The sequence below is a fragment of the Micrasema longulum genome, unplaced genomic scaffold (genome assembly GCF_059751315.1).
Source record: "Micrasema longulum isolate JH-2025_06_02 unplaced genomic scaffold, ASM5975131v1 h1tg000678l, whole genome shotgun sequence".
Classification (NCBI taxonomy): Eukaryota; Metazoa; Arthropoda; class Insecta; order Trichoptera; family Brachycentridae; genus Micrasema; species Micrasema longulum.
Window position 1 is genome coordinate 2,504,753 of NW_028277874.1, and position 25,936 is coordinate 2,530,688.

Here is a 25,936-nt window from a genome sequence, read left to right on the forward strand (position 1 = left end):
CATTTCATTATTTCTTAGTCTACGGGTGGGAACGTTAAAAAGAATCTTTTGCAAAATTTCAGGGGCATCAATGAGACAGTTCATAATTTTATACATGCAGATTATGATGATGAAATCCCTCAAGATGACCCCCATTAGTTGATGCATCGCCCCCTTTTCAGCGAGTAAAAGCATAACGGAGCGATGCAAAAGCATTGGTGAGTATCTGGCACATCCATTCTGTAATAAGTCACAATGACTCATCACAAGAGGTAGATCTAATTTGATTTCAATAGTACAGGTAATAATGACAATAAATGATAACAGGACACAAGATGCCATTCAATTCCTGGCTGGCGGGGTGAACTTGAAATACTGACTGGCACCTGAAGCGTAAGACTGATCACCTTACCTTTTATGTAACAAAAATTATTCAGATACGCTAAATTTCTAGTGGGTGCATGCATTACCCTATGGACCATTGAGTGTGTATGTTCTATGATAAAGCAGTGTAAATATTTATAGCGGAATCACAAAGTTGTCCAAATTCTTGTTTTAAATACAGTAGGACCTCGCTAATCCAGACCCCCGCTTATCCGGCGATCACGGTAACCCTGGCGGATGAGGCGGGGGTGTTCGCGGGGAAGACGAAAGGCATTTCACATGCGTCGAGCGCCGCGCTAAGCAGTCTGTTGTCATTCAATTCATCGAGACAACTACCGTATTCTGCAGACGATAAGACGCATCGGACCATAAGAAGCACCCCAAGTTTTGGTTGAATTTTCAGAGTAAAAAAGTGTGTTATGGTCTGAATAATACGGTACTTAAACTTCTATTTTTTAAACTTTATTTCAAACACGCAGCCTTCATACATGTTTATTATTCACTATTGCTAATATTGTCAAGGTTGTCTTTTGATAGTGAAAGAAATTTCTAAAGTTAAACATGTGTTTTATTCTTTATTACCATACCAAGTATTGCCGACCACAATCCGGACGCCGAGGTAATCCACAAAAGTCCTGTTTTTTGCCTGCCTGATCTTACTGTATGCACATTATAAGCTTAAAATTCATGAACCCACGGTTTTATTTCCAAATAAAATAAATATTTTTAAAAAAAACGAAAGGTTAAAAAAAACTTTATTTCAATGTACAAACAGAACACAAGATTGTATAAAAAATTAATAAGTAAATATTTATTACAACTTGAACAAAACTAAATGAGAACCTTTATACATAAATTTAAAAATTGAATATCTGTACCTCAGAGGCAGACGGATGCAAATCCAGAATTTGATGAAATGACATTTCGATTTTAGTATCCAGTTTATGATCATGTCCATTGATTTTGAAGAAATTTAAGTCTTACAATGAAAGAACCAATGTATTAAGATACTGAAAATACAAATTTATGCTCTAAATGAATAGAAATCACTTAGAGAAAGTAGATTCTTTAGGCTCTCGTTGAACATTTGACGTTTGGATTTGCATCCGTTTGCCTCTGAGGTACAGATATATTCATTGCCACTATATTTATAAAAAGGATAGGTACCACATTATAAACCATTTCAATAAATTCATCCATCCATTAAACTTTTCAAAGTAGGTATGGCACCATCAACACCACCTAGACTCGAGGCCTGGGCGCTGGAAACAAAATAGCTGTCTTAAAAGTCAAAAAATTTTAACATTTACAAACATCAAATAATGTATTTTGTATTTTATATTCTGTTTTGAGGATCATTTGCACATCACCAAAGATTACACACATTAAAATATTACAAATAAATAGAGCAGAGTAATTAATTTTTCAAAAACATGTAGAAATTATAACAAATATCAAGTACCTATACGTAACCATTAAGCATCAAAAGTAAGTTAACGAGGCTTCTATTTAATATTAATATTTAAAACAAACTAACAAGTTTAGCTAAGTGACATTTGAAATGTAAAATCAAGTCATTGAAAACCACAAAAGCGTAAACTTTCAAATGAGATTCAAAATCCTGTTTTTACTTGAGAACATGTCAAAACCTCTCACAAGGTACTCTGAAATAGTATTTACACTAATTAACAGTTACTTTAAAGCGATTTACCACTAGGCAAGGGCGTTGTCAGTGCCCAGGCCTTTTTAGAGGGGGTTTGTTTTCATTGTTTTTATTTTTTAACTCAATTAAAAACTATTTTAAAAAAGGTATTTAACTCATGTGTGGCTATGCGGTAACGGATGTCTACCTCGGGTAAAAAACATTTAATAACTCTCTTATTTTTTTAAATAACCAACTCATATTTTTTGTAATCCTTATATGGACTTTTTTACACCAAAATAAGGAAACATTTTTATAAAAAATGCACGGGCTTTTTCTATAAAAAACAGTTTCTTCATTTTGTAAAATAAATTAAAACAAACGAAAGAGATGCCAGTATTATAAGTGGTTTATTAAATTTTATAAGAAAGAGCACGAGAATATAGCATATCAGAAGACCGACAAGGACACTATTCGTTAGGGGCGGAGCTTGAGTGACCGAGAAAACAATACCGAAAGAGCACGATACAGAATTATACCACTTGTGGGACAGAGAACACATCAGTCGCGTGAAGTTTTTTGTAGTATACTGGGCTGACGCTGTATTTAACACACCGTGTTCCCGAAATGTTTCTACAATTTATTCAGAATTTATCTGATTTAAATTATTTTTTGACAATTCTTGATGGAATTTCATTGTAATGATGAAATATTTACATACATTTACATATAAGTTATTAATCAAAAATACTTGGTACACTTCCACTCATTTCCACACTTAAGATAATATTTTGATTTCTATAAATCATCCTTACATTGTATAATATTCGCCAGTCTGAAGATGTCCATTAGAGGATGAAAGCGCTAATTGGTCAAACAAATAAGTGGAAGTGTACCCAAGGAAGTGTGCAAAGTTATTTCATTTAAAGTGTTCAAAAAATTTGTTCATAACTAGTTTTAAAAAACGTGTTTACGTTGTCATTTTTGTGTATGTTTAATTATGATTTGATTATATCACGTATTACGTACTATTATTTTATTTCTTACAAGTTTTTTTTGCTATTTTTTTAGGTTTTATTTCAATATTATTCTAAGAATATGTTTTAACAGCGTTTTTATTTATTCCAATAAAATCTAGTATTTATTTGCAATAAAAATTTGATATTCTTTTTTGCATTCAAATAGTTGTATTAGCATAGCATACTTTCTAGTCTCCCGGTTGATCTATTTCCGCTAAATTCAGTCGTAAGTGTAATTCGGAATTCAGTCGACAACCAGACGCGGGCGGTAGCGCTTGCTGGCAGGATTTTAAAAGGAATGAACACAATTTCTAACTTTATTTTGCATAAATATGCTTTAATTTTATATTTTTTATGTAACATCTTTGAATAAAGATCATTTTTAACACATACCATTGTAAATAATTTGGTATTTTAGCTTACATTTCAAAATATCTCGACTTATGCTTGTGGTCACATTGTGTTACACCACCGGCTGCAAAGGGATTATTCAGCACAGTCTTTTAAGAGTTAAAAAAATCTATGCTAATTTTTACAAGATCTGTATATAATTGATTTTGTCTAGTTGGTAAATATGATAATACTATGGTAAAGCATTATAAAAAATATAAATATTTCTCACAACCATTGAATATGTATAATTATTTAAAAATATAATTGATAGATAGATAATATTTAAAATTAGACAAAGTGGATTTATTTATACAGTATTAGACAAAATTTGTTTGCATTTTTTTTTATTTAATACGACATTAGCAACAGACAATATTATTTTCAAAAGATTACATTATTATTTCAAAAAGTTGACAATATATTTTTAAAAGATGACATTATTATTTTTAAAAGTTGACAATATGAATTAATTTTAAAAAAATGATTTTTTAAAGGTTATTTATAATAAAGTAGAAAATACATAATATTTATTATGTATCTAATATATAGGGGCTGCCTTATATTTTACAAATGATCACTAGATGTGACATTAATATTTCCGTAAAACATTCATAATTATTGTTAAAACAGTGAAAGCTCAGAAATAGACCAAGTACTTTGTTTATCTTTAAAAAAAGGGGGGGAATTTAGTTATAAAATTCTAATTTTAATGAAGGTTTTCGTTACATTATTTTTTATGATTCGCCTAACTCGACAACGATGCCTAAAATTGCTTCGTTTAACTTCGTTCTTGTCTCATTTACACCTGATTTACCATCTAGCAGCTTCTTTGTATTCCCAAATGTCAAACAAAACATGCGTGGACGGCGATTTTCATCACCTCAAGAAGTAGTGCCGTGCCCCCCCAAAACCATGTTTTGGAGATATATATTAATTTAATTAACATCTTGTTCATAATATTCAGGATCATACCGCAAAACTTCAGAGGAACATTTGCTATGATGTACATTTAAAAAATATCCTAATTCATTTTTCGGAAAATCGTTTTTTTAATTGAAATTAAAAACGCAAACAACAAAGTGATACGCACTGGACGCAGACTAGGGAAGTCGCTGGGTAGGGGTTCGTGGAAGTGATGATAGTCTGAGAAATTAATAATTGTCTCCATTTTCAAATTATAATAATTATTCTTTTTCATTTAAAAAAAAAAATGAGATTTTGAAAATAAATTATAAGGATTTTTAAAAAGTTTACCATCCTGTGAAGTTTTGTGGTCTGCCCCTGAAACATTGTGCATAAGAACACTGGAGCATATTTTTTTTTTAATTTCTTTAATTGATTTTTTTTTTTTAACCCCTTCCATAAAATAAAAGGTATTATTTTTATAATTTAGGTTTCAAAATGTATTCGAGAGAAAAATAATTGAAAAAAAGATAGAAAAATAAAAAAGGATTATAAATGGATAAATATCCATATTAACTTTTAATGGGAAAAGGGAATAATGGAGGAGAGATTATAGAAGAGAAGGGAGATTTTTCTTAAGGCGTGATTTAAACGAAGATATTGTAGAAACATATTTGATAGAGGAACATCACAAATAAATTAAAACATTTAAGGTGTTAAATTGGGACGACATATCAGGCCAGAAAGCCTTGAGCAATGGCCTGATATTATAAAGGCATAATGCTCTCCAATAGCAACAGTATTTTCCTCTTAAATATAGTTTCACTGATGTGAAAGATGTCGATATCAAAAGTGATAATATTCAGCTGCCTGACTGGTCTTCCTATCAGCATGACCACAGGCAGGCTGGTTCTATGTACGTTTAGATGAGAAACTTTGAAATAAGAGAGCGCAGAATGCCCCGAGCATCTTATGTGACAGCTACGCCGGTCGGAATGCAGCGACAGATACAGAAAAAGAAACAGCCCAGAAAAAATTGTCACAAATAATAAACAATTAAGGACCTACTCAATAAAAACTTCTAACAAAGTATAAGTTTTAAAATAAATTATATCCGAAAATTGCAAATGTTTCCTATAAAATAATGATAAAACTTAAGTCAGTCACAAAGTTAAATGTATCATCAATAAAAAAAATCATTAAAAAATACATAAACTTACAAAATTAGAGAAAAGAGAAATATATTGAAAATATACATCAAAATGTTAGCCGAGGATTCAATGAGCATTTGTTTTGGTTAATAAAACCTAATACTTGTATGTTCATCATTATAAGCTGGAATAGAATAGTTTTAATTTATGCATATTGTCCCTTAACTGGTTAAATGCCAAAAATGCATTAACCCGCTCTCCGTTTCCATGCTCGGAGAGCCGGCCATACAAAAATAACACAAAAACTCATGCCTTTGTACACGCTTTTTGCGGCCAGGTCAAGTATTCCAAATGATTTTAGATTTCGTACACTCGGAGACATATGTTAGAAGCTCGATAAAACACTAGGACACGAGGAATTGAGGACTCATCATTTGCTTAAATCGTAATTTTTCAGGAGAGGTTTTTTGTGATTCACGTCAAATCGCATGAACAATTTTTGTTTTAAAAACTTACACCTTACAAGCCTGAAGATGATGTAATTTATAATTTATATATGTAGTTTATATTTGAGGGCATTGGAAGCAAAGATAGCAACCTCCAAAAATTTATTTTTTTTGGTTATGATGTCATTCTGTAGTTTGTCAACTTTATTTTTATGAAAATCATGAGTTGAGTTGCAAATATAGTTTGAAATCATACTTCTGATAGTTTGAAAATAGTGTTAAGCAAACATAGCAATATCATCAGCCATTTTATTCGACCAATGACAGGATTGAGATTTAAATTTTCAAAATGGCCGTGCCATACAAATATCAAGAAAGTTTTTTGAATTTGTGTTTCTATTAAAGCTAATTTATTAGTATCTTAAAGTTAAGTTCGGTAAAAATAACATCTCTAACATAAATACTCTCCTTGGAATGAGTGTAGCAGTTTTTGTTACGTTTCTCCAAAACGGGAGTTTGCTATCTTTGCTTCCAATGCCCTCATTTCATTAGCACTCAATATAAATTATCAATATTAGATATTAGACTTTGATATTTTTTTAAGCCGGTTTTTAGCATCTTTTGGTGAGTTTTTTTCAGGTAATCATGTGTCTCTATACTGGATTTGAATTTTTTTTAAAATCCCAAACGATCCTCAATTATTAAAATTGTCAACACGGCAGCAGATCACATGAGAGTTTTAAAAATTTGCCTAAAATTTTACAGCCTGCTGGCAATTGCCATAGCAATACTAAGTGGCCCAGAAAAGGTTAAGTAACAACGCCGCGTAAGTCATTTTTGCAAATTTTCAGGAAATTACAGGTCATTATTCTATTCATAAAAAGTTCTCTATCTCTGTTGAAGTATAAACCTTGATAAGCTTTAAGTTAAAAATCAATCCAATATGAAAAATTATATTTGATTGTTAAAGATCACCTAGAAAAAAGGCTGTCTTTTTTGTTGATGGTAGAAGCAATATTAGACAGCATGAAACACAGCAAATTTTTATGTGAATTGTTGACTTCGCATGAAACAATATTTTTATATTTATTTACTTCATTGAACCCTCATTGTTAAAAAATGGCATATTGTACAATATCACAAAAGTATTGCAAGTCTTGGTAGTGAGTTTTATCGAATACTTTGCTTGAATATGCTCTTAGCAGCTGTCACTTCTTGAGGTTTCTTGTTTTTGGACAGATCAGGCACAAACATTTCCATAACTAGAAAAATAAAGAATAACATGCAATAATTATTCATTTTAATATTATTGATGCATAAAACTGTGTTTTATTCAAGTGATGTCCATTTTCGTTGAAGCAAAATTTAAGCCGTTAATGAAAATTTCTCTTCACTCTTACCAACGGTTCATTTATGATTATGGCAATTTTCTATTGAATTTCAATCTTTAATAATAATAATAATCATGGTTTATTAACAAAAATTACAATTTCTTTATCTACTACATACATACTTAGGTGATAGATTTCTCTGGATTATGTCTAGTCTGCCTAACTAGGTACAACCTGTTTTAAGGCAGACATTTTTATGCAAAAATAAACAATAACAGGTCCATCAACTGGTTAATATATTATAAAATATAAACTGTATAAAATTGTAAACTCTCTTTTTGACGCACCAAAAATACTTGAATTGATTAATTTTAGAGTACCTGCTGTCAACACTAGGAGTACTTTATTGTTTCATTGCTCCAGTACTTCTTCCAACCAACAAAACAATTCATTGATACCGAGACTGCATAGGTTAGGCAACACTTATGGAACGGCTGCAGACATTCTGTCCAATTCTTTACCATCTTATAAGTCCACAATATCAAGTTTATTTGTAGCTGCTCGTCAAACTATTATTGACAATTCAATTTCATAAATTAAAAAAAATACTTACTTGTTTATTTTTATTACCTTATACTTGTTTTTTATTTTTACTATTATATCAAATTGCATTGTAGTATTGGCAAATACGCATTTCATAGATACATATTTATATTTCTTATTTTTTCGTGATAATATATGCTTGCTTGTTTATTAATTTAACTTAAAAATGTCTTTCTTGCTTACCGTAACACTTTATTTATTGTTTGATTTACAGAATTTATTTCATAAGCTTATATCTTTGCATTTTTTGTTTATATGCTTACTGTTTTTCTTGCATACCTTTGTTATTATTGTTTTTTTTACTTTGTAAAACTTTTATCATATCCTTTTTAACTAATTTCACAATTTTTTTCTGTATATTCTGTTTATTATTTAGTGTGTTAGCATGTATTTCATTTTTATTTTTTGTAAATGCCTTTTGGGCGTTAATGAACAAAATAAATAAATAAAGTTATACATTACTTAAATATACCATTTATTATTTTAGAATGTTTTTAATAAGTTTTCCGATTTTTCTCTACCTCAATCCAGTAACCATTTTAGTACAAATTTATTTAATTGAATTCGGGTCATGGTTTTGTAATGTTTGGGTAACATATTGAATATTTTGGGGCCCAGAAACCTGAAATTTCTTTGCCCGAATCAGAGTTTGCTGTAGACCCCATTCTTTAGTTTGACTTCTGTTAGTGTGTTCCTTTTGGGATTTGGGAGAATAATTTGCTTTCACAAACATAATTATTCTAGATATATATAATTGCCTTATATCTAATATATCAATTTCCTCGATTATTTTAATAATCGATTTTTGAGCAGATTGGAGAGGTTTTAATATTGATTTATTAGTGCCCCCCATCCTATTATGCCATAAGTTATAATTGAGTTACATAAAATATTAATATAGTTGTTTGAGTTTATTAGGGATAAGATGTTACGTATAAACTTGAAGATATGGGAAAGTTTTCAATTTTTTGTGTTACATATTCTATGTGTTCTGTCCATGCTTCCAATATTCGAGGTTATACATTTATACATTTTTATTTCAGCTAACTTTCATTAAAATAGATTAAGCATATCAGCTTGAGCTGCTCGCTTAAAATTAATGTAATAATAATATATAACCTATCAGTCATTATAATCGCCTAATCGAGTTATAATGTGTCAACAAAATCACCTAAGAGTTGTAATGAGTAGATTGGAGTACCTTAGAGTTTCGTCAGCTCCCGCGCTCAGCACCGTGCTCCCGTCCGGGGACATCGCGAGGTGCAGCACCCTCGCGGTGTGGCCGGTCAGCTCCGCGACGCGCGTCATGAGCGGGTACTTCCACACGATGAGCTGGTTGTTCGCGTAGCCATGGCCGGAGACCAACTCCTTGTACGTGTGCGACCAAACTATGGAGCACACCTGCGAGCGGGCATCCACCGTGTTGATGTTGGCGCCGCTGCTCACGTTCCAGATGCGCAGCGTGCGGTCCGCGGTGCCGCCGCCCGAGGCCAGGATCCCGGAGCTCCAGGGGCACCAGGCCAGCCCCTTGACGGCCGCCGTGTGCTGCGTGAAGGAGTGCAGCGGCTGCGGTTGCGGGTAGTGTTCGCCCGACGCGGGCACCCAGATGTTGAGGAGGTTGTCGTTGCCGCCCGAGGCGAGGTATTTGCCGTCCGGCGACCACTTCAATCCACACACCTGATGAATAACACTTGTCAAGTTGGAAGTTTATTTGATATAAAGGGTGGCCTAACCATAACGCACAATGCTAATTGTGAGTCACACCTTAACGCAGCGGTTCTTAACCGGTGCTCCGCGAGCTTGTTGCAAGTGCTCCGCGAAATTATGAAAACCAAAATTTAATGTCGACTCATTTATTGTGCGATTTGAGTTGCAAATATAATGGCTAGATGGCAACACCCTTGCAAAGTGAAGTTGTGTGTGCTCACGTCACAACAGCGCCAGCGGTCAAGTACTCTATCGAGAGCCGTTGCTCGGTTACTAATTACTGGCACTTCCTCGCAGGGGATTCCCCTTGCGCTATTGCGTTAATGTGCGTAGCTAATAGACAGACCCTGTGATTAAATAATCTTTTGTGTGTTTATTTCGATAGTGTTGTGTGTAAGCTGTTTATAACATATCGTGGTTATACAAGTAAAAGTGACCATTTGCAAAAATTACGAAATTGAGATTATTGACTTTTTGACATCGTATTAGCATAATGCTTGACTGGTAAAAATGCCAAGTCAATCCGACACTCGTTTTAAAAATTAGTTTTTAAAATATGTGACCATTTGATAGAAGCTCAAAGATTTTTGACAAGTAAAACTGACCAACACACATCGTCACATTTATTAGTAAATTTAAAATCCAAAGAATTGACCAAGTAACATTTTAAATGTCGGTAGATGTCACCAGTGAGGAGTTAGTTAGAGTTAGTAATAAGTATTTAGTAAGTTAGTATACGTTTTGTATTTGACAGATATGTTTTTTTGTAAATTAAAAGTTCATTAATAAAATTATTTTTTTAGATTATTACGTAACACTTCTTAATTTTTTGTTCTTTTTCATTTATTTTGTTTTTTTGTGTTTATTTAACCTTTATAAATATTGAAAAATTCCAAAATTTTTAGTGATAAAATGAAATAAAATAATAAAATAAATATTACAACTTTGTTTTTAATAAATAATTTTTTTATCATTACTATTTTTCCACAACTTAATGCTATGTACAATGTAATGCTCTAATTTTTACCGCGCGCAAGAAAACATTTTTTGTATCCAATTTCCCGTAGTGCTGAAGTTCCTCATTGGCAATGTTTATGACATCAAAGAAATGAGTAATCGAATACACATCCCTTTTGGTATTTAAACTGTTGTGATCCAGCATAGCCTGGAGAAACTCAGCATAAGTATTCTCTTAGAGAATACTTCAACTCACATATGAAGTGCACTCGGAGAAAGATAACAAAGAATAAGCCGTGATCTGGTGTTTCATTTTTTTTTTTTGCACCACAACAGGCCAGGAGGCCCAATTACAGTGGTGAATTACATTACAGAACAACCAGGCTTGAGAAAAATCACATTTTTAATTTTTGTGTTCTCACCGGGAATCGAACCCGGAACCTTCCGTGCGTGAGTCAAGCGTCTTGACCACTACACCACGGAGGCCGCCAGTAAATAACAGCATTTATCAATGTTTTTCCTGGCCAATAACCTTTCTTTCCCATCCTTCCCTTGACCCATCCTTATGGTACCTACCTAACATCGAGATAGAAGAAATTCAAAATTAGAAGATTTGGATTTAGAACTAAACAAAACAACATTTTTGACAGTACATTACATTGCATAAAAGTTCTTGAATCGTCGCGCATCTTTCTATAGTTATCATAAATATTTACATATATCATAGTGCATTTCGTCAAATTTCGAAATTGAAGAACATTGACATCATATCACAGGTAGGTCCATTCCATGTTCCTATCGTTTATTCAAATACTCCGAACCTCTTACAAAACTGAATGAAATTCGTTTTTCCATTACAGTCAGTTAATTGTTCATACCTCTTGCGTGTGTCCATTCAGAGTGGAAACAATGTGATCCCTCTGCCTGACATCGTGGTGAACAATAGTGCCAGTTCGACTGCCAGAAGACAGGATATAGGAGTTCCAGGCCAGAGAACCTACGCGTCCCGAGTGCCCCTCCATTGTCTGAAAAAGTAGCAAAATATTATTAGATTTAGAAGGGAATTTTCCAATTTTTTTTTTGCAATTGGTTAAAATGCTTAAATTAGGAACATTTATATACTCTTTAGGCGTCAGTTGTTGATCAGAGAGAAATCACCATCTTTGAAATGTTTGAACCAATATTATTATTATTAGTTATATGCAGGCAGCCTTTGCTGATGCGCCTATATCTCGTGTACTGCTTTTTGTCCAAGTTCTTCTTCTTTCAACGGACAACTAGACTTGGCAATTTATTCCAGTCTGAAACTACCTTGCTGGGAAGGAAGTTTTTCTTTGGATTGAGGAGGAATCGGGGACGATAGAGCTCCCAGTTATGACCCCATAAATTTATATCGGGATTTTATTGATACATCGTATGTAGGGGGCAGTCATAGTAATAATTGAGTATCTTATAAGTTAATATCAAGCCCCCTCTCTTCCGTCGTTCTTCCAATGATGTAAGCCCTAGCGCTCAAGAAGACAGCCCCCGATTTCGCCGATTTCCCGCTCAGCTTTGCCAAAAGGAAAATAAGAAGCAGAACCCTTCAGCTCTGGAACAATCGTTATTTGAGTGAACCTACCGGAAGTATTACTAAAATGTTTTTCCCTGCAATTTTCCATGCCTATGATTTCAGGAGAATGCAGAAAGCTGGCTACGAGCTCACCCAGATTCTCACGGGTCACGGTGGGTTCATGAGCTACCTGCATCGCTTCAAGCTCTCCGAGATCGACAGCTACCCATGCGATGATGAAACTCCTCAAGATGTCCCTCAGTAAAATAAAATTATCACATAAAACTTAATTTTGTGATCTTATTTTATTTACAATAAAACTTGCCTTAGTCATATTTTCTTCATAAAAAAATATATAATTTACTTTGCAAATTGTTTGTACTTAATTATTTTTTTATCAAAATATCCGCATCCGCAGATATCAATACCAAAAATTCGCGTCACGTTCCCAGTACTTAACTCCCTAAGCGCGGAAATATTCTCTACTGAATCGCATAAAAATAACAATGGAAAACTCCTTACTACCTCTAGTGCCATAATCAAGAGACAAAGTACAGGAATGATAATAATACAAAGTATGACTTTTGTGTCCCCGAGAGTTCAATGTCCCGGATGAACAAACTAAGTTCTCCAAAACGAAAGCCATTTTCAGAAGTGTATTTGGATTTTGTCTAAGAGAAGAGACCAGTGCAGGAGACTGCTGGGATATATTGCATAGATTTATACACCGTTTTTCAGGGCCAGACCGCGAAACTTCAAAAGAACATTCGTCGTAGTAAGCTTTAAAAAAAATCCTAATAATTTTTTTTCAGTCCTTTTTAAAAAAGATTTTTTTTTTTTATGATCTCGAAATGGAGTAAATCTTTAATTTCTCGGACTAGCATCCCTTCCATAAACCCCTACCGCTCCACGACAAAGAAAAGCAATAGACGTATTTGACCAACGAAGCAATACGCACCAGACGCGGACAAGGGAAGCGGCTGGGTAGGAGAGGGGTAGGGGTTTGTGGAGGGATTGCTTGTCCGAGAAATAAAGGATTTACTACATTTTGAGATTACAATTTTTTTTTTTTTTTTTTTAACGACTTTTTAGAAAAAAAAATTTTAGGATTTTTTTTTAAAGCTTACCATGAGGAATGTTCCTCTGAAGTTTTGCGGTCTGACCCTGAAAAACCGTGTATACTATTAAGCGTGTTGTCCAGATGTTTATTGAAATACATTATGTTTGTGTAATATTTTTTTATTTTATTTTTGCTATTGTTCAATAATGTGCATGCAATAATAACACTTTCCATAATGTATACCAACTCAACACGGGTCTCATGGCCTCATAGAGTTAGGGATACGTTATTATTTTATTTGAAATATATATTTTGAATAAATAAAATATTTTAAAAATACAGTTGTACGAATGAAAGTCCGATAGCGCAACCTTTTAAGCAATTATAAAAATCAATTAATCAATTGATTTAAGGATTACCCTGAGTCTCTTAATCCGCTCGGTGTCCCATAGTTCAGTGGTCCCATTAGTGATGCCCACGGCGAGGTGCGAGCCCCCGCCTTGCACCCAAGCCAGCGAACACACGTGCGCAGCGCCCTCCAGCGATAGCAGCTGCTCGATGCCACCAGTGCCAGCATTCCACAGGTACACAGCATTGCCCAGCGCCACGGCCAGCATATTGGACGCACTCCAGTCCAGTAGATTCAAGTCTGAAAAGCAAGTAGCAGATTCAAATCTAGAATGAATGTAGCAGGTTCAGATGTGGCATGCAAGTACAATAGAACTCCGTTTATTCAAACTCCAGTCACCCGAATCGACAAATATCCGGATCGTTATAATGAAATAAAATATAACCGCCAAGCGTATGCGAAACCTCGCTGCTCGTAAACGAGTTTCTTCGTCAGAGCAATTTTTGTTGGACATGTTTATTAATGCCCCAATTTTTACCGCGCACAAGAAATCACTTATTGTGTACAATTTCCCATAGGGCTGAAGTTCTGAAGTAGTAGATTTAAATCTAGAGATGAATTATTCTAATGAAAATAATTCAATACATTTTTAATGGCTCTTTTTTTCTGAATGGCTAAATAAACTATTTACTTTTTTTACAAAAATTACATAACCTTTTTCTTTAGATTTTAATTTAATTTAAGTCCACTGTCATCACATGTGTGAACAAAAATCAACAAATAGCAGACTTGTCAAAATACAGATGTTCAAACATGGGCAAAATGGTGAATAGTACATATTGTGTCAAGTGACTACTTAAACCAGCCAATGATAAGCCATAAGGTCTTAGGCCCTGTAAATGCCTGGACTTATCTCTGCTAGTGCTGGAGAGTAATATATTTAACACCAACTCACAATAGTCATCGATAATATCAGGAGCGTCCAAAATTCTGTCTGGGGCTTGTGGGATGTAACGGCTACTGGCCTTAATGGTTGAAGGGGCTTTTGACTAAAAAAAATCACAAACAAAAAATATGGGGCCTTATTTATTAGATTTCCATATACAAAGCTTATACTGTTGAAAACAGGTACAAAGGTTGCTACTTAAGTTTTGAGATAGACAAGTAAAAACAAATATTTTTGATCAAAAATAGCTTTGTTTTTCAAAAAATTCTCCTTGGAGATCAATACACTTTTGCATGCGTTTGAACCGATTTTCGAAGCACTTTTTCCAGTCTGATTGACGTACCTCTAAAATATGTGATTTGAACGTATCAACCGCTTCTTCAGGCGTCGAAAAATGTTGACCTCGCAATTTATTTTTGGTATGCGGATATATATTTTGAATGCTCAAAAATTCACTTGTTTGAGCTGATGTGTGACAGCTTGCATCGTCATGGTGGAGAATGATTTGTCTTCTGCAATTGGTTTCCCTTATTTTTCCAAACAGTTCTGGCAAACAAATGGTGGTGTACCATTCAGAATCAACCGTTCTACGTTGTTCTGATGGAACGGTGGTTATTCCGAAAAAACAGGCGACCATTTGCTTTAAAGTGCTTTGTGCGCGAACAACTTTGGTTGGATTTGGCTCGTCTTGAAAGACCCATTCAGTCGATTGTTGTTTACTTTCGGGTTCATGCGCATAGATCCATGATTCGTCACCTGTCGCGATATTATAGACGTCTTTTGAAACACCGCAATTGATTTTTTTTTTTGTTTGCACTAATCGACACGAGCCTTTTTTTGTTTGCACTAATCGACACGAGCCTCTTTTTGTTTGCACTAATCAACACGAACCTCTTTTTGTTTGCACTAATCGACACGAGCCTCTTTTTGAGCGATTGTCAAATTCTGCGGTATCCAACGCAAACTAATATTTTTGACGACCAAATGTTCATGCAATATTGAATGTCTGCGAGTGGAACTAATGCCCAAGCATGCCTCAATCTCACGGTATGTCACATGACGATCTTGCAATATCAGATCACGCAAAGCATCGATTTTTTCTGGCACAACAGCCGATTTTGGATGACCTTCACTAAAATCGTCTTGTAATGAAGTGCGACCACGGTTGAATTCAGAAAACCAGCGATACACGGTGGCTCGAGATGGTGCTTCATCACCAAAAGTCGCAGCGAGTTGATCGGCACACTGTTGTTGGTTTATTCCACGTCAAAAGTCATAGAAAATCATCGCACGAAAATGTTCACGATTTAGTTCCATTTTTTTAAGAAAATTATTTTTTTAAGTATCTGTAAACAATACAAATATCTCTCATATGACAAAACGTTTACCATTAAAAATGGCAAACTTTATGATGACAATGTCAGATTTGGCATATTCACAATGGTGTTGCCATATCTCAAAACTTAAGTAGCAACCCTCGAACAAGAAAAAGGTAACTTATAAAAATATTTATGACATAGAATAACTATTCTAGACTTATTCTATTATATATATATATTTACCATTCCACAACTAAACAAAGGTCAAGCGTAATCAACAAAATTCAATTAGTTCTATAGTGGTATTTATTTATCAATAGCATTCATTGATTATTGTGGTATTTCACACTCGAAATTTCTTCCAAGATAATGAACCGTAAGTAAACAAATACTTTCTGGGCGTCAAGATACATTTGGGAGATGACAATACATTGTAAAATTTAAGAAAGACAATTCTTAGATATTACACCACGCACAAATCAACATTGTTTCTACTTCCCTCCCACGCATAAGGATCGACACTGAGACTCCATTGTGAACTGATAAGTTTACCTCCTGCGACAAACATTTATCCGTCAATGTTGATTTTAGTGCGCAGTTCACCCTGTTTCCGCCACTCATCTTCCTTTCAATATCTTTCTCAGTCTTTCCATCTCCGGTAAACGTAATTAACAGATACTCAGATTCCTAAAAATAAGTTTAAATTTCCACCTGCGAATAGACGATCCGGAGTGGGTTCTGGTGTCCATCTGGGGCGGCCGGAGCCTTACAGGTGTACTGCAGCAGCCGCTGGCCCTGGGCCGGTGGGGCGCTCATACAGTCGGACAGGGCCCGCCGCATGGCATCCTGGGCCTCCAGGCTGGCGGAGGACCTCGCTTCTTCCGCCTCCCCATCGCCCTGCGAAGCCTTCTGCATCATCTATAATAAAAAAGAATAGAAAGCATAGGGTCAGGTGGGGAACAGTGCAACACGAGGAAAAACAACGACAGTATAGGACTGCCTGGCCGCCAATCAAAGTTGAATAACGCCAGGCTACCCACAAAACGAACGCACTCCGCTATAAACTTCTGCGCCAAGCAAACAGACTTTTTCCGATCAACGTTGGTTGCTGAGGCATTTACACTCACTTAACTATTATTCATATATCTATTGGACGCTGCTAAATTCATTATCAATATGGTCTACATATTGATCTAGGGTGAAGGAGATTTTTTTTTGCTTCGTAGCGAATGGTGGCAAAGTTTGATTTTTTAAAATTTCATTCATAAATCATATAATACAAAGCAAAATGCATATGAATTACATTCCCAGGAGTTACTAAAACTCAATTTGGGAATAATGAAATAATTTTTCAACTTACTTTTGTTCACGGGAAAGTAAACACAGTTTTCATTACAAGTTTTACACAAATATAAATTATTTGAAGTCCTAACAGAAAATGCCAAAATATCCATTTTGACCATTTGTGGACTTACGAGTTTTACAACTTACAGTGATGATATTATGTACGCTAATTTTAAGATTAAGTATATTATATTACATCAGGGGATCATTTTAGAAAAAATGTACCATGATTAGGAAAATTACAAACCATGTAATGGCACAAGTCAAAATTGGTGTTGGATCGGGAAGGAATAAACCTGTCAGCTCCTCCACTTTTGGGTGTTTTAGATCCTTTTCTAGGAGTTGGCGTTGAAGAACTTCTACCTACAAAAACATAAGCATGCCTTCATTACACCGCAATTTAAGCATAGTAATAAAATAATTATTTATTTATTTATCCCTCACTGGGCAAAACCCATGTCGAGCCATTCATTTACATTATTTTTATATTATGTTCTAGTACATGATAAATATAATAGATAACACTGTATTGATATAGACATAAAACATAAATAGCAGACATGCAACAATAATTCCGAGTTCAAATAGACTACTGTTTTGGTGGGGTGACCATCTCAAGGCAGTTTTCAGGACCCAGAAGCCATTTTTTAACAAATAAATTGAATTTCTGTTTATTTGTATTCAATTTTAAATCAAGAGTTAGAGTGTTGTAAATTTTGGGAGCAAGGTACATGTGACTCCTCTGACCAAACAATGTTGTCATTTTAGGTGGCACAAATAGTTGTCTCTTTTTTTATCTTGGTTCATAGATTGTATTATATTTACAGCCACCATTTTTATGTGTGTGAACGAGAAGTGCCCTAGCGTACAATTGCCTGACGTCCAGAACACCTACTCGTTCAAACACCTCCGTTGTGGGTGTTCTGATGGGGACCCCAAGCAGAGCCTTGAGTACACACTTTTGGCTATTTCCAAGGTATGCATACCACTTTTGCTGGCTCCACCCCATGCAATGAATGCATAAGATTACTAAAATCATTTGAATGAAAGTCCGAATACAGTAATTTATTTTAATGAATAAATGAATGAATAAATAACCTTGGGGGAAAGGATTTATGAATTTCGGGTTGTCTAAAATAATAAAAAACTTTTTGAGAAAGGAATATTGAGTCCTGTTATGTACCCTCAGAAGTACACTGTCGTAATGTTTGAATTTGGCTCCTTTTAGTTATGAATACAGTTTAACCATTTTTTTTTTCTATTTCTTCAGAGAACAATCACGTATCTCTAGGATTTGTTTTAAGGAAATATACCACTAACATTTATATTCTTTGAAATCAATTGAGTAAAATATTGAGAACACTGCATCAATTCTGTGGCTTGGATCTAAATGTGCCAGTGTCGTAAATCGCAATATCACAGGAGAGTGATTTTTCAGCCATTTTGTGTTGTTATAATAATAAAATAGTTAAGTACATACATTTATCAATTGACATCAACCCTCTGAAAAGTAAAAACTTAAATCTAACCTTACTAACTAATCTAACCTTAAGGAACCCAAAAACATTCTACATAGATTTGTTTAAGAATAATGTGTCCTTCAATCCAATATCAAGAATGTGCAGATTATAGGAATGTAGAGATTAACATTTTTGACGCTGGATTGTTTAGGTTCAAGAAGTGCATACAAAATGTGTATTGATATATTTTAATTTTTTACATTTAATTTTGACAGGTTACATTGCTAGTTTTGTTTGGATGCATATTTTGTTTATTGTTTTTATTAGTATTTTATGGGATGTTTTTATTAGTTTTATTTAAATACATATTTTATTCATGTTTATTTTATTATTGATTCGTGTAATTTTCACATTTTTTTTTTTAATTTTTACAATAATTTATTTTCAATTTCGACCATTTATTTTGTTCATTTTCTTTAAAAGTGTATTTTATTAGTGTTTACATGTAATCGATGAAAAATAAGTGGTGTCTTTTTTTTATTGTTTGAATATTTCTGTGTATTATTCATTATTTTTCATTGTTTATAAACCAAATAAATAAATTGGTCCTTTTAGATCAAAGCCACACAATTATGATGCTACACTGTTCTTTTCATATTTAAACAGTCAAATAGGTAAATACTTAAAAAAATACTGGGCATTATAATTTCAATATGAACAAATCATTAAATTACGAGCATTAACAAATCTATGGACGGAAGGAACAATCACATAAGTCAAAATGCCTTACTTTTCAGGAGACAGTGTTTTGTGTCTCAAACATAGCGGGAATCAAATCTAACATTGAAAGAATGTTCTTTTTTCCTCAATGCTTGTAGGAATTGGATTATCGCTATTAATCAGGAATACACAGTTAGGTAATAACTCTTCAACGTTACGTCGTTTAAGGCAATCAATTAGAAAAGATTCTTCTTCAAGAAAACTTCTTTACGATAACAAATAAATTTATTTTTGTGAAATAAAGTACATTGATAATATTATCCTTTTGGAACACGTGTGGATATAGTTGCAAACTACAAGATGAGCAAATAAAATAAAAAAATATAAAGTTTACTCATGTGATTGTTCGCCCCGCCCAGAGAAATTTTCAAAGGTTTGTTTTTGCTCTCCTGAAAATGGTCAATTTAGACATAACACAGGGTACTTTTGGGGCTGCGCTATACAATGGTCATCACCATTCCCTTTCCTCGCCTAATGGTGAATAGGGCACTGCATTGGTACACCAATCGTAGCGTATCTTGATCATTTTTGTTACATGAAGGTAAGATATCTTACGCTTCAGGTACCAGTCCAGGACTATGAAATGTTCTAGTGTGAAAACACCCTTTTAAATAAATATTTTATATCAACCATGTCGGGAATCGAACCCGAGACCTCTTGAGTGGTAAGCTAACGCGCTGACCATTACACCACGAAGCCGACATATATCAATGGTAAACAAATGAAATAATTTTGAATTGTAAGGATGTTAACACACCCATTCGACCTAAGTCCATCGATGTCGTCGATCGACATGGATCGATCGGTGTGGAAGCTCCGACTGATCAACAACTACGGGTTAGTAAAATAATCGTTTAAACACCCAACCTTTTAGCTTATTTAAATAAGTTTCGGTTTTGGCAGAAATTAGAACAGAAGTGAAATTTGGGTTTCAGCTGAAAATCTTGTTTCGGTCAACAAAAGATCGATGTTAATTTATACATAACACACTGCGCCCTGTTCTCTTTTTAAATTTATACAGAAGAGGACGTGTTGTTTGCCGTATAACCTCATTACTCCTACTCTTATTGCGGAGGATAAAACGTAGAGGCTATGGATGTAGCGTTATTACAAAATTTAGATGCAGGATTAGATGTTCGATCAATGACGGATCGATAGAAATAGATTAATCAGGCATATAGACTTGGTGTGGTAAAAAGTAGCATCGCCTGATATCATTTTGGTATTGATGCACGTCCGTGTGGGTGTGCTACAGATTACAGCAATACATTGGGTAGTAGGTACTCGGGTCGAGAATTTCAAGCGCAAACAGAAACTGTCTGATAGACGTTTGTTGCTAAACTAAAAACCAAACCAAAAACTTGGAACCCTTTTGTTTTATGCGGTGGAGCTTAAGGGCTTCTGTAGTGAATTATTCCTTTGAGGGTACTGATCTAAGCAAGGTCAATAAAGCTGTAACCATATAACACTGACCATTAGGCCAATATAAAAAATATTTTCATAAATAACTATGACTAACCTGGGGTGCTATTCTGAACCACTCTCGCGGCACGAGAAAACACTTTTTTCGTGTATTTTGTATGTAAATACTAGATATAATACGGCTGCGAGAGCGTTTGGAATACCAGCCCAGGGCAATTAGTCCGTAAAAACTCGCTATAATCGCGTTCGAAATACCAGTCCTGGAGACTTACTCTTAGACGGAGTCTTCTTTTTCTTCTCAGAGGGGCTTCTAGACTTCACATTGGCAAAACTGGAGTTCGTACTTTGGTTAGAAGAACCTGAAAGCTTTTGAATAGAAACATTCGAACTTATGTTCAAAAGACTAGAACTCGTGTTCTTCATGTTAGATAAGTTTTTCCCGCTGGTTTTAGAGTTTTCTAGACTTTTCTTCTGCCACCTCGGCATAGGACCTTTTGTCATAGGACCATCTAACGATATCAAACTGTTAATTTCATTCAAATAATTGAATTGAGCCATCTGTAGCGCCTGCTAGAGAATATTCTCAAAAACTATATTACCAGAATCCTGATCCAAGAAAACGCGGTCCTCAAATCTAATTAAATAAACGCTACTCTATAATATACTGCTTTTATTTTTCGAAGCTTCAAGGAGAAATATATATCAAAATTATAAAATATACACACTGCAACAAACGTCAAACTTTTTGAAATGAATTTAAAATTCAATTTCGACCGTTGGTCCAGAGCCCTGGTCTCTGGTTTCTTTTTTCTTTCTGAAAAACATAGACAAAAATAAATGATCGAAATAATGTTAAGGCAGAGCTACCAACATCCATCGAGCATAAAAAAACGCTAGCCAGAGATAAAAAATTGTGATCATTGTTTTTACTTCCCTGCATTCACCACCTAGACTCACCTAATCTAGTTACTGGATATAAAATGGCCGACTATGTGGGCCACATTTTTATCCGCTTCAAAAAAAAATTAAAATGTCATACAAAATATGGATGTTTTGATCAGTATTCATTTATAGTTAAAAATCAATGTTAACAGCTTAAAAACTAATATTGTAACAAAATAGTACTTTTTCAAAATTAGTACTTTTAATTAAAACAATTCAATGCACATTTATAATCAATGATCGACCATCCTAGCCTAAGAATGATAGATTCTTCTTTGCTTCTTGCTAAATGCTAAGTGTCATGTTCTCCAGGCACTTGGTGAATGGTGATACATTTATATTTCTCCTGATCATGAGCCAAATTGAAGGCAGAGTGTAATGATAATCTTTTATTTAGGCGGCCTATCTTGTAGATAATCGTTCTCCTGTTTACTCACCCTTAATCCAATCCCAGCGGGAACTATCTTTAGACAGTCTAAAAAAATCGTGCCCCGTACGCGGCAACTGTCTTTAGACATTTTCGACTTTACAGGCTGATACTTTGATATGTCCCCTATAGATGGCCAAAAAGTTTGTATCGAAATATTCCCTGAAAATTTGTTGATGCGTGACATTTCTGAATAACTCCTTGGATTATATTTGTTTATATTATAAAAGATTTTAATCAGAGAGGGCGAAAAAATGACCCAACAGTTTTAAAACTCCCGCTCGGCAATGACCTCGAGCCGTATCTCGAGTGTCGTATTTCGTTATCTCTAAATAACTGTGCGTTGATCGTGTTATTGAATACCTTGTGTTACTGTTGTACTAAAAACATGTAAGGATTATATTTGTAATAATAATGACTTTAAATAATAACTATTATATTAATTATATTAAGAACCTTATTTTGTATAGTTTGTGTTTTGTTTTTCTAAAAATATACATTATTTAAAAAATAATCATAAAATCTCAACATGTCAAACCGATGTTAAAATGATGAGCAGATTTGTGAGAGGCAGATTTTAACTCTTTCACCGCTAAGCATAGATTACGTTTGTCGATTTATCCGTATAATTTATCATTTAGTTATCTTCCTAAATACTTAAACTTCAATAATCAAATAAGTTTTTATGTGTACACAAAGAAATTATATCAATAATCATTCAAATAAAAGTGTTCTAACCGATTTGTGAACAGAGCACTCGCATTATACTTTTTTTTTAATTTTTAAAATAGATATTTGCGTTCTCATAATTTACGCAAATATTTAATTTTGGGGGCCATTTTCAACGAGTTGTAAAATAACTCACTGTTAGAAAATGGGAATCAAGTTGGGGTAAAGTTGAATTCAAACCACGGACCTTTGATCCGTGAGTCCAAGACACTAGCCACGGGACCACAACCCAATTCACAATATACTATAGGTACTCAGTCATGTTTATGGATGTGTTGATGGAACACAGCACGGAGACACTTAAGCACAGTAATTATTAGTGTTTTCGTTCTAAGATTATACATATCGAACGCATTTGCTTATAATATAACTCAACAAACACAATTATTTATTGCATACATAATAAAGACGCTATAGAATGTATTTCTGAATATCTATTTGAACAAACACAATAGATATTTAAGTGGGCAAAATTGTCTTAGATTTCTTAGCCAGTGTTTTGACAATTTTGCCCACGTCTAGGGTTGCCGCTACATACTACATTGAAAAAACATTATACAAGAAAGTAGAAAATACATAAGAAAATGAATAAATGGCAAAAACTTGATTTTAAACGAGGTAACGGGATGTTTTGTTCAAACTGGCCCATAAATCAGATTTTTTTCCCAAAGATTGAACAAATAAGATTTAAAAATCTGATGGGGGGGTTTCAACTCAAATACACGCTAAAAATGACAAACCAGTTATTCTGTTCATTTAAACGTTTTATACCACACAGCAATTGGTAAACAATCCATCCGATTTTTCTCTGCCATCAGGATCAAAAGATACCTACACCTTATAGAGGAGAACATTGAAAAAAATGTCATAGCGACACGGAAACAACAGACTTTGATGCCTACTCAGTTAATGAATCAACAGATTTCGAGACATTCATCATAAGTCATTACGACGAATATGAACAACGTGCCTCCGAATCTCCGGCCGAGGAAAACGAAAAAACAGTGTCTGATCCGCTTGAAATTAATAACGGTGAAGAAGTCGCTTTCGTTTTTGTAAAGTTTAACACTGTTGATACGTAAAATGACAAATATTATGTCAGTTAAGTTATCAGCGCATCAACTACCACAATTTTAATTTTGTTATGTCATTAGTAAGATGCAAACGTAATGGAGCTTTGTGTGATCTCAAATTAAGGATATTGCTGATGTATTTAATTGGAACATAGTGAAATCTTTACCTGAACCTGTGATCTTGCGTCAAAGTTTTCATAAATACAATGTTAATCTTAAAAACTGCAAGATTGAGTCATTTTCTGTGAGTGAATTAAATATTGTTTTACAAAAACCAATTTTAATTTTTACCATTCAAAATTAATTTAAACCATTTAAAAAAACGTAAGAATATCCGATCACATTTTAGAAAGTTTTATTTATTAAATTTGCAAGCTTTTTGTGAAATTATAAAGACTTTTTTTTTTAATTTAAAATGTTTTTTGTATAAATATTTTTAACAGTCTAAAGAAGAAAATAAAACATAAAAAATATGATGAATTCTGTACAAAAAATACTCAAAATAATTAGTATTACTATTCAACAAAATGGATAGGAGTAGTCCCATACAAAAAAAATATGATTTTATAAAAATTTGTTAAAACAGGGCAAAATTGTCACGTTTGACGGTATATTGTTAGAATGATTATTTTTATAGCACTATTTTAGTGAAAATCTTCACCGGGGCGCTGTACAATAAACATCACAACACGTCTTGGTTGAAATTCTGTTGAATTTTAGTAATATGTGTGATCTACATTTCAACATGTCTTGCAGTTACAGAGCTCGCGGGTGGGTTTTAAATCTAACGACATTTTACAAAAAAGTGACTTAAGAGTTTTTAATTAAAAAATAAACACAAAATTTTAAAAGAAGTGATTTTAACCAAATATAAACGTTATCAAATAAAGAAGGATATTAAAAGGAAGGTGAGTGCCCGGAACAAGGCTGATCGATGTATTAAAATCAACCTTGGCAAATAAATGTTTATCGTAGAAGGCATAATTACCAGTTTATATTTTTCATAATTAGCTATTCAGTTCATAATTAGCCATTCAGCCTGGTGCCGATATTTATGCATGAGAGTGAGATATGGAATCAGAAAAACAAAAATGGAAGTAAGCTGAAAAATACAATCTCTTAGGCAAATGTGTGCTAAAACAATATTTTAAAGGTAAACATGTTATTATAAATATTTAAAGTAGATATGAAAATAATCGACTAAATTTACTAATCGAATGATTAGTAATCGAATGAAGGAAATAATCGAATTAATCATTCGAATGAATCATTCGAATGAATGATTTATTTCCGGTATACCATAGACAATAGACACAGAAATTTATCCAAAGACAAACTCCGTTTTTCGGGATAAATATCCATGCTTTGGGAAAGTTAGGTACTTTTTTTTCCTTTACAAGAAAAAGAGCCTTCTACCAAAATGTGATAACATCGGCCAAAAACAAGTGACATATTTAGTTTCAGTTGGAAAATATGTTTACACTTGGCTTGGGAGGAGGCTACCCAATATTCTGAGTGAATTCATTCGACTACATTACTGCATTCGGGCTTTCAGGCGACTACATTTACCCATCGAATGTAGTCGACTACTTTCATCGGTAATTTAAAGCATTAACTTTGTGGTCAAACATTTTACAAAATGTTATTAAATATTTGTATATAACCACTTACCGATTTTTCTATGTCTACCTACCAGTTTCGAGAAAATTCAGTAAGCGGTTGTGTACAAATATTTAGTGAACATGTTAATTTATTTTTTATAATGGATACTGCCTAAGTTAATTACAACAGTTACACGAAGAAACATATGAGTATGCAAGAAATTGAACAAAAAGAACACAACACTGTGTAGCAAAGACAAACAGGGGCAATACAATATATTCATAAACACGATAAACATGCAAGATTTCGAGCTAAACCATGTCCATCCATCTTCATCCACTGTTTTAGTGGCGATGAGATCTATGAAAAGCCGGAATATCTATTCCAAAGAATTACAAGTTGTTTGACAAATCGAC

The 25,936-nt window shown here is 33.8% G+C and overlaps 1 protein-coding gene across 2 annotated transcripts; it reads right to left on the bottom strand.

Moving 5' to 3' along the window:
• Positions 1 to 6,078: 6,078 nt before the first annotated feature.
• On the bottom strand, positions 6,079 to 21,499 carry fzy (cell division cycle 20 protein fzy). Of its 2 annotated transcripts, XM_088229476.1 has the most exons (9): positions 21,020 to 21,499; positions 17,333 to 17,448; positions 16,453 to 16,659; positions 14,432 to 14,525; positions 13,547 to 13,776; positions 11,394 to 11,540; positions 9,053 to 9,528; positions 8,530 to 8,531; positions 6,962 to 7,179 (listed from the first exon to the last, which is right to left on the bottom strand). In XM_088229476.1, the coding sequence occupies exons 1-9, from the start codon at positions 21,303 to 21,305 to the stop codon at positions 7,088 to 7,090; spliced, it is 1,650 nt and encodes a 549-aa protein (XP_088085602.1). In that variant the 5' UTR covers positions 21,306 to 21,499; the 3' UTR covers positions 6,962 to 7,087. The 2 variants fall into 2 exon arrangements, with proteins under 2 accessions (XP_088085601.1, XP_088085602.1); XM_088229475.1 differs by lacking the exon at positions 8,530 to 8,531 and having other exon boundaries at positions 6,079 to 7,179.
• Positions 21,500 to 25,936: the final 4,437 nt, after the last annotated feature.